General features: G+C 37.9%; 1 protein-coding gene across 1 annotated transcript in view; it reads right to left on the reverse strand.

Annotated features, from left to right (window-relative positions):
• The window catches only part of plekha7b (pleckstrin homology domain containing, family A member 7b), a 244,581-nt gene extending 234,821 nt beyond the window's left edge, over window positions 1–9,760 (reverse strand). Inside the window, exons 1-3 of the mRNA XM_061883569.1 lie at window positions 9,657–9,760; window positions 9,480–9,556; window positions 9,330–9,387 (exon numbers count right to left, since the gene is read on the reverse strand). Of these exons, the coding sequence (XP_061739553.1) occupies window positions 9,330–9,387; window positions 9,480–9,556; window positions 9,657–9,739 (218 nt within the window). The 5' untranslated portion in view covers window positions 9,740–9,760. The remainder of the gene's footprint in view (window positions 1–9,329; window positions 9,388–9,479; window positions 9,557–9,656) is intronic.
• Between the last annotated feature and the right edge of the window lie 752 nt (window positions 9,761–10,512).

Here is a 10,512-nt window from a genome sequence, read left to right on the forward strand (position 1 = left end):
GCTTTTCAGCACAAAATGAAAAAACAAAAAAAACAGTGTTGCAATGAAGACAATGTTTTATTAATAAAAACAACCACAAATGCTCAACCTGGTTTGCCTATCAAAAACACTCCTGTGCAGATAACAGCTCACTCATCATCGCTATCGACATTAGCTACATGCTCGACAACATCGTTTAACGCGGCGGTGTAAAACCTACGGACACGCGTGCTAGCGCCAACATCAAATAACTTCAACACGTCAGTTTTTTTCGCTGGCTTAACAGTGTTCACAGGAGAAGCTTCCAAATTATTCATGCGTGGATAACAACACTGAGTGACTCCATGCGCGCCGCCATTTTGTTTGTCACGTGATCCCGTACTGCAGCGCTGGTTGGGCAAACGGATATATCGGCTTTTGTGGTAAATGATCCATGGCGCTTATCGGCCTTTGCAATAAATCGCTGAACTAAATGACGTTAAAAGCGGCATTTGTCTGCATTTGCAAACAAATTGATTTTGGTATACCACAATAGAAGTGGCGGACTATATATTACCGAGGCTGGACTAAACTTTATCAAAATGGCGTTTATCGTTTTTTGCGTATGAACTCTTCATATATATATATATATATATATATATATACGTACATTTATATACACATATGTATGTATATATATTTATATATATACACATATGTATGTATATAATATTGTACTATATATGTGTTTATATTATATATGCATGTGTGTTTATGTACTGTATATATAAGTGTATATATGTGTTTATGTTATATGTGTGTGTACGTATGTATATATATATGTGTGTATATGTATATGTGTGTGTAAATGTATACATATGTATATGAGTGTATGTATATATGTCTATATATGTGTGTATATAAGTGTGTATATGTGTGTGTGTTTATGTATATATATGTGTGTATAATCCGACACGTACGGAGGATTAACCGAAGGAGCATTTAAAACCAGATGGAATAATCACAAGGCCTCCTTTAGAAACCAGACTTTGCGGAATTCTACAGAACTCAGTAAGCACATTTGGAACCTCAAGAGACAAGAATGTTGAATATTCAATAACATGGCAAATTCTTGCATACAGCACACCTTACAACAGTGGTAATAAAAGATGCAACCTATGCTTGAAATAGAAACCGTTTATTATATATCATCCAGACCTGTCATCCCTCAATAAGCGCAGTGAAATCATTCCAACATGCCGCCACAGACGGAAACACCTCCTAGGTAACACATGAGCCAATCACCACACCCTACTGCCTGTACCCACCCACTCTGTGCCCTATATAAACCATTGTATGTGAATGCTTCCATTAAAATCTCCTGATGATTGAGGGAACCCCTCATGAAACAATTCTGTAGAGATGAAGTAGTCTTGTGATCTTTCCCACACCTACATATACATACACACATTATATATATATATATATATATATATATATATATATATATATATTTATATATATATACTAGGGGTGTAACGGTACGTGTATTTGTATTTAACCGTTTCGGTACGGGGATTTCGGTCCGGATCGGTGGTGTATCGAACGAGTTTGTAAGCTAAAGTCTTAACAAGCTGCTCTGCTTTCTGCCTCTGTCTGAGCACCCAGCATTGTCCCGCCCACACAACAATCTGATTGGTTACATACAAAGCCAATCAGCAGTGCGTAATCAGAGCGATGTAACAGCCAATCAGCAGTGCGTATTCAGAACGCATGTTGTCAATGCTTCAGCGTCGAGCAGATATGTGTTTAGCAGCGGACATCGTACTCTCCCCAAATTATAAAAAACACTTCCCAGTCACAACTACTACTAGCATCACTATGAGCCCGTCGACCTTCTAGAAACTTAAACTGCAGCTCAGCTCGCTCGCAGTTCTGGCTTGAGGTGAAGGCTAAATAGCTTTTAGCGTAACGTTAGCTTATTTTGCTGTGTGTGCACGTGTGCGTGTGTGTTTGTGCGTGTGTTAGGGGCAGCAAAGCCCTGTTTGTCTGTTATTTCACATGAACTAAAATGAAGTCCATGGTGTTCAGGGATGAATACTCTCTCCTATTGTTATTGTACTATTTTTTCAGCAATAGTTACATTAATCATTAGTAATGTAGCAGCCTAGTTTGGAATGGCAGGGTCCCTGCTATCACATGTTGACAAAAATATAACATTTACATAATAAAAGTCAACTACAGGCTTCCCAAATGCTGCAATAAATTAAGCATGATGAGTTGACTTGAAACTGTTTAATGTTGCACTTTTTATATGTAGAAGAAAGGTTTTATCATTTTATTTAATCAAAGCAACAACTTGAGGCAGTTTAATGTGGATTAACATGAGCAGAATTATTATAGTGTTCCCAATGTTAAAAGGATAAAGCCTTTGTTTACAAATTTGGTAAAAAAATAACCAAAAAATTTATATTTTGTTGTTTTCTTACTGTACCGAAAATTAACCGAACCGTGACCTCTAAACCGAGGTACGTACCGAACCGAAATTTTTGTGTACCGTTACACCCTTAATATATACACATATATATTGTTGGAGATTATTATTTATTTGCATGCAATGTATGGAGGTGGGAATTTTTGTCCACGTCACGATTCGACAACGATTACGATTCAAGAGTTACGATCCTATAAAAATCGATTATTGATGCATCTTTAATTTATGTATATTCATGCAGTTTTGTGTTCTTTTCATTTCACTAAATAAACGTTTATCACTTGCAACTTATAAAACAGTGCATTTTTATTAAGAAATTCCTAATGCATTTATTAAATTAATTGAAATATGTGCAAAACTTGATCATTAGTGCTCTATAATAAAGGAGCTAGTCGGATCTCTCAAAGAGGTGGCTTGCTGCAGTCAGCCAAATGTTACACCTGTCTGCATACTTTATTTACAACAAATAAATCGATTATCGATTATTGAAGTTTACCAATCAATTTTAAAATCGTCCATGTCGGAATTGCAATGCATCTAAAAATCTATTATTTCCCCCACCTCTACAATGTACAATGCTGAATTTTTGTTTACAGAAGTATTTATTCAACCAAAAGCATTACCTCTTAATTTAGTTCTTTGAAAATGATGGCATTAAAAGTATATTTTATATCCGGTCTAAAAATATCATTATACAGATTTGAATTTTGCTTAGAGTAACATGAGATGTATGCTGTGTCATTTCAAACAACTAATTTTTGATCAAATGAAAGCAAAACTTGTTGTGAATCATTGCAATTTGTATTCACTGTTTTTTTTTTTCAAAAAGTAGTAAAAAAAATCAGGAGAAAAAATACTTTTTTGAAATTATTTTTGAAAAAAAATCAGAGATTTTATTTTTAGGCCATATCCATAGGCGCCCATCTCATGGGTGCTTCGAGGCCCGAGCACCCATGGACAATGACGAGCACTTAGGTGGGATTAAAGGCAAATTCTTTCTTACCACCAAGCAAAAACAGAGAAATGCTCAGAAAAGTAGCGTCAGATTTACGGCCCGTGACACACCGAGCACTCACTGGCAGAAACGTAGAGTGGCCCCCATGGCCATATCCCCGGGACGTAAGCTCTTTTGCTGAAAAGGTGTGCGCAACCCTAGATTATCGTATATAACATTGTCGTTAAAGAGTCTTTACTTATAAATTCATGGCCAACATAAAGAGGCACGAGGTGACTCGTCCATAAATCCAACCAGGAAACAAATAGCAAACTGTATTTATCGACTAATTTGGAGAATCTATCAGTAATGTCTTTTTGCAGAATACACAAAATATAAAGTACAAACAGTATGTCATAGCAACAATTACATTTATTGTTGAGGCACTGCAGTTTACAACCTTTCCAAAAGAAAACATGTAACATTTCATACTGATCAGAGGGGGTCTTAAACAAAAGAAAACTTCTTATCAGCTCGGAACAAACAAACAGACTGCGATAAACACATGCATAAAACACTATGGGTCATGACAGGACTAAGGGTGAGTCAACAGCACAACCTTGAACAGACAAACAAACAAACAGGAGTCATTTTTGAACCAACTATACTGTAATAAATCATGTCAAACTTGTGTGCACATAGCTGACATAGCCAATTATTTATGGATGGTAGTGACAAACGGTCTGCTGCTGACATTACAGACTTAAATAAGTTGTTTTGGAACAAGTTTGTCAATAGAAAATATCAACGCAAACACAACGCCTATTATCACCTGTACATTTCCCAGATATTGCCCAAAATTTGATTGTATTGCAGCAGTGTCAGCTGCAGCAGATTCAGCAGCATAGAATCAGTGCTGGTCCCCAGAGCAGCGAGTGTCGTGCTGTACTGCATATGCAGTGGCACTTTCTTCAATATTAACCTGATGTCACAAAGATGCAGTATGTGGTGGACATGTGTATCCTTCATTGTAGTGGATACAATCATTTGAATACTTTGTGTTGTCTATTGAAATCAAAAAGTAAAAAACATGTTTTTTTACATTACTTGTGGGTGTTTTCATGTTATTACTTTAAAAATCATTCATGTGACATAGTATTTTGTTTTTTATTGTGTATGAATAGTTCCTATATAACATATTTCTGTTCAAACTCTTAATGGAAATGTCCCAATACAGCTTGTACATATAAATGAACATAACGTTAAAAAAATACATCGATCTAAATGTAAAAATAGAGATGAAGACATGAAATGAGAAAAAGACGACATGTTGATATTATTAATGAACAAAAAAAAAGTATTGTCTATGTATGGATAACTTTTATCTGTAGCCTTTTTATTATACATTACAAACTACATGATGGCGTCATGTTCACACCCTAAACCAACTCTGTTTACCTAACATGATCAATAATTGTGATTTCAACATTAATTTAAAAAATTATTGTAGTTATTATTTTGATCTCATACATGAACACTATTTGTATTTGTATAGACAAAAAGTGCAGTTACATCTTATGGCCATCAGGTGCCACCTTGCAAAATTCTAACATTTGTTTTTTTTTGTTTTTTTTATCTCTTATGTCCATAAAGTGCTATCATGAATAATTTTCACATTTATTTTACAAACCCTGTTTCCATATGAGTTGGGAAATTGTGTTAGATGTAAATATAAAAGGAATACAATGGTTTGCAAATCATTTTCAACCCAAATCCAGTTGAATGCACTACAAAGATAAGATATTTGATGTTCAAACTCATAAACTTTATTTTTTTTGCAAATAATAATTAACTTAGAATTTCATGGCTGCAACACAAGCCAAAGTAGTTGGGAAAGGGCATGTTCACCACTGTGTTACAACACCTTTTCATTTAACAACACTCAATAAACGTTTGGGAACTGAGGAAACTAATTGTTGAAGCTTTGAAAGTGGAATTCTTTCCCATTTTTGTTTTGTGTAGAGCTTCAGTCGTTCAATAGTCCGGGGTTTCCGCTGTCGTATTTTACGCTTCATAATGCGGCACACATTTTCAATGGGAGACAGGTCTTGACTGCAGGCGGGCCAGGAAAGTACCCGCACTCTTGTTTTAAGAAGCCAAGCTGTTGTAACACGTGCTGAATGTGGCTTGGCATTGTCTTGCTGAAATAAGCAGGGGCGTCCATGAAAAAGACGGCGTTTAGATGGCAGAATATGTAGTTCCAAAACCTGTATGTACCTTTCAGCATTAATGGTGCCTTCACAGATGTGTAAGTTATCTATGCCTTGGGCACTAATGCACCCCCATACCATCACAGATGCTGGCTTTTGAACTTTGCGTCGATAACAGTCTGGATGGTTCGCGTCCCCTTTGGTCCGGATGACACGATGTCAAATATTTCCAAAAACAATTTGAAATGTGGACTCGTCAGACCACAGAACACTTTTCCACTTTGCGTTAGTCCATCTTAGATGATCTCGGACCCAGAGAAGCCGGCGGCGTTTCTGGATGTTGTTGATGAATGGCTTTCGCTTTGCATAGTAGAGCTTTAACTTGCATTTACAGATGTAGCGACAAACTGTATTTAGTAACAGTGGTTTTCTGAAGTGTTCCTGAGCCCATGTGGTGATATCCTTTAGAGATTGTTGTCGGTTTTTAATACAGTGCCGTCTGAGGGATTGAAGGGTCACGGTCATTCAATGTTGGTTTCCGGCCATGCTGCTTACGTGGAGTGGTTTTTCCAGATTCTCTGAACCTTTTGATGATATTATGGACCGTAGATGTTGAAATCCCTAAATTTCTTGCAATTGCACTTTGAGAAACCTTGTTCTTAAACTGTTTGACTATTTGCTCACGCAGTTGGGTGATGTGTACCTCCCCCTATCCTTTCTTGTGAAAGACTGAGCATTTTTTGGGAAGCTGTTTTTATACCCAATCATGGCACCCACCTGTTCTTAATTAGCCGGACCACCTGTGGGATGTTCCAAATAAATGTTCGATGAGCATTCCTCAACTTTATCAGTATTTATTGCCACCTTTCCCAACTTCTTTGTCATGTGTTGCTGGCATCAAATTCTAAAGTTAATGATTATTTGCACACAAAAAAAAAGTTTATCAGTTTGAACATCAAATATGCTGTCTTTGTAGCATATTCAACTGAATATGGGTTGAAAATGATTTGCCAATCATTGTATTCCGTTTATATTTACATCTAACACAATTTCCCAACTCCTATGGAAATGGGGTTTGTATTCATCTTAGGGCTCGGCGATATATCACGGGTTTTTCTCTGTGGGATATAGAAAATGACTATATCGTAATATTCGGGTATACGTTCTCACGCAGTTGTTTTTAGCTGCGGGCTTTACACTACAGGCTCTTCCCACTCCTTCTTGTGTCTCCTTCTCACAGACAGCAAGCGCACATTCTTACATACGTCACATACTGTCATGTCATACGTCACATACATAGATGCCCTCGCCCAGCAGAGGTAGCAGCGTGGCTAATGTTAGCTGTGATGCTAGCGGAGTGTTGCTAGGGATAATAGGAGAGAAAGAAGGTGTGAGTCTGGTAACAAATGAAGGAATAATTAATACCCAAGAAAAACCGCACGGGGTCCATCGTCTGGCGGTGGTTCAGCTTCAAGCGGGAGGATGTCGAATAGACAACTTTAATTTGTAAAGTGTGGGGCACAAGCGTTGCTACCAAAAGTAGCATTACTGCTAATATGTAGCATCATTTGAAAAGTCACCTGCTTTTCAAACGAAAACCCTCATAACTTTAATAAATACAGTTTTGGTCAATTGACTTAGTTGTGATTTCCTTCTCTGCATGAAAGTTTAAAATGAGCATATATTAATGCAGTATGAACAAGAATGTTTTAATGTAGACACAGAATCATCATACTGCTGTTATCATATGCATCAGGTGTTCATTCAAAGCTAAGGCAAAATACCGAGATATATATCGTATATCGCGATATGACCTAAAAATATCGCGATATTAAAAAAAAGGCCATATCGCCCAGCTCTAATTTATCTATGTAAATTTTTTCTGTAATATTACTTTGTTTATAATGCTTGTGTTGCTTTCATATGCACATTCAATTTCTATTTGAGGTACATGAAACAGCGTTATTTTATCTACAATAATGTATCTTCTGCAAAGGAAATCATTTTGAATGTTTTTTTAATACAACTAGATTAAAGATTTCAGTGTCAGTTATTTTTGAAAAGTTTGAGCACATTTAAAAATACTGCGATAATAATGATAACCGTGATAATTATGGTCACAATAACCGTAAAAATACATTTTCTTACCGTGACATCCTTATTGCCAGCCAATCACAGAACATGCTCCCATTCCTACCAATGGACTATTTAGAGCAAGGGTCGGGAAAACTTTTTGGCTAAGAGAACTATGAAAGCCAAATATTTTAAAATGTATTAAAGTGAGAACCATATAATATTTTTTTCACACTAAATACAACTAAATGTGTGCATTTTTAAGTAGGACCAACATGTTTACAGTATAATAAGTCTCTTATTCTTTTTAATAAGATAGTTATTCTGAAGCCAGCGATAAGGGGGCGACTTGTCCAGGGTGTACCCCGCCTTCCGACTGATTATAGCAGAGATAGGCCGAAAGGAATAAGCAGTAGAAAATGGATGGATGGATTTTATTCTGAAGCTAACCAATAATAAATAAAATACTTCTTACCATTAATGCAACTTCTTGAACAGGTGCGGTAGAAGACGGATGGATGGAATAAAATGCATGAAAATGTTTTATATTTTGAACGATATTTTTAACACTGTGATTACCTGTGGAATTATTCATTACTTATCGTGTTAAGCAATGTCAGCTAAGATTTATCTGAGAGCTAGATGCAGTCATCAAAAGAGTAACATCTGGCTCAAGAGCCATGGGTTCCCTATCCCTGATTTATAGTCAACTCTTAGCCTAACATGCATATGTTTTAATTGTGAGAGGAAACCCGAGAACCAGAAGAAAAAACATGCAAGCGCATGAGAAATATGCAAAACTAAAACGCCACAATATAAATTTGTACACTCAATATCCTGATTGTGCCGTCAAAATGCCAACCACTAGTACACGGTACGACCATGTATCCCGGTTGCTAAAATAGTAGTGGGCACATTGATCTTTTACTATCATGTCTGCACTAGTCCAGACAAGATACCAGTAATTAAAAAATCTAATTACTGCACTGCCATAAAATTCACTGATGTTGGTGACAAGTGGCAGAAGACCAGCAGGTCTGTGCTACACAACAGTAAAATGCTTGCTCATAATATCCCCTTCCAAAAGTTGTAAAGGATAATGTCAGTGGGTCGTTGGTGATGCGATGCGGTGTATTTTGCAGATTGTCGACTGAAACGTACAAATGTGTGTGCAAATGACAACAACTTCACGCCACATTTTGACTTTCTCCAAAACTGTCCTCCCTGCTTCAATAATGCAATCATGTTATACATCTCTGTCACCACAAGGTCACACCCCTCTCTTGCAATCTTTACAGTCACTCTCTCTGCTCCCACACACACACACACACACACTCTCATAACACACTCCCCAAGCCTCCACACCTACCTAATGGAGAGAGTAGAGGTCCTGCATGGTGCATGTGGGGAGAATGTTAATTCCCTTCTTCCTTATCTGCACGGCTGCTACTTTTACTTACATTGCAAGCAGTAATTATTAATGTCACATATTCAGTGGCACGCCTCACTATGTTATTCCTCCACTCAACATGACACCATGTAGTGTTGGCAGCATAAAAAAGGGCATCTTAAACATACCAGACGAGCCTGAACTACACACCGAAAAGACTTTAAACACGAGCATTTCCAGCAGCCAAACAATGCACCAGCGAACACTCACTTGATGAAGTAGCTTGCTCCCTCGTCCGTGAAGCCCTCTTCCCATCCTCTCGGCAAGTCTGAAACGGGACACAAAAACATAACGACACGGCAATTAATCTACACTTCCCCGCCAAGGCGAGCGCGATGCAGCCTCGAGTTCGTGGCGTACCTGAACGTATCATGTGTCCGGAATTAACAGGCTCGCCTGTGCGCGGGTGAAGCCAAGTGGTGCCGCGAGTTTTGTCGCTAAAAGAAAGACACCTGTTACTTAATGGACGACATGGGAATAAACCTCACGGTGAAGACTCGACAAAGTAGCGACGGGTGACTTGCGAAAGTGGCTCACTTGATGAAAAACACGCGGCCATCCCTACAAACTCCGTAAGACCAGTGGTCAGGTAGGGTGTCCCGTCCGAGAGGTGCCGCCATGATTCCTCCTCTCCTGCTCGACTTCCCCCCCTTCTCCCTCCCTCCCTCTCTCCCTCTCTCCCTCTCTCTGTCCCTCTCTCCCTCTCTCTCTCTCTTCCCGGTCTCCCTTGTCCACAGAGCCCCAATAATCCCACCTCTGTAGCTGCATACTTTTAAAGGCGCATAAATGCCCCACTCCACCACTGCAGGCGTGTTGTCACTGGATCTGATTTGTGTCGTTCGGCCAAATTCTGACCTCCAGCTAACAATAGAATATTCAATGAAGTCCAGTGGAGGGAAGAGATTGAACTCCAGTGCAGTGGATTTATGTGGCGCTGTGCAATTACTAATGTGCCAGGAAGAAAAACACCTCTAAAACTATACCAATGTGCAATTCAATTATGCATTTCAGATTGTTTCGATCACTATCTATAATTGAGTGGTTAAAGGGAATGTGTGATGATTCCAATTTACATGTAAACACTTCCTTATCGTGGTACTGGTACTAAAATTATTTTCCATACTTTTCGGTACTTTTAAAAAAAAGGGGACCACAACAAATTAAATTTTTGACGTTATTTTAGCAAAAAATCTTACGGTACATTAAACATATGTTTCTTATTGCAAGTTTGTCCTTAAAGAAAATAGTGAACATACGAGACAACTTGTCTTTTATTAGTAAGTAAGCAAACCAAGCCTCCTAATTTAGCTGCTGACATATGCAGTAACATATTGTGTCATTTATAATTGTAATATTTTGTGAAAATAATTAAGGACAAGTGGTAGAAAATGTA

This window comes from Nerophis ophidion, linkage group LG02 (assembly GCF_033978795.1).
Source record: "Nerophis ophidion isolate RoL-2023_Sa linkage group LG02, RoL_Noph_v1.0, whole genome shotgun sequence".
In the NCBI taxonomy this organism is placed as follows: domain Eukaryota; kingdom Metazoa; phylum Chordata; class Actinopteri; order Syngnathiformes; family Syngnathidae; genus Nerophis; species Nerophis ophidion.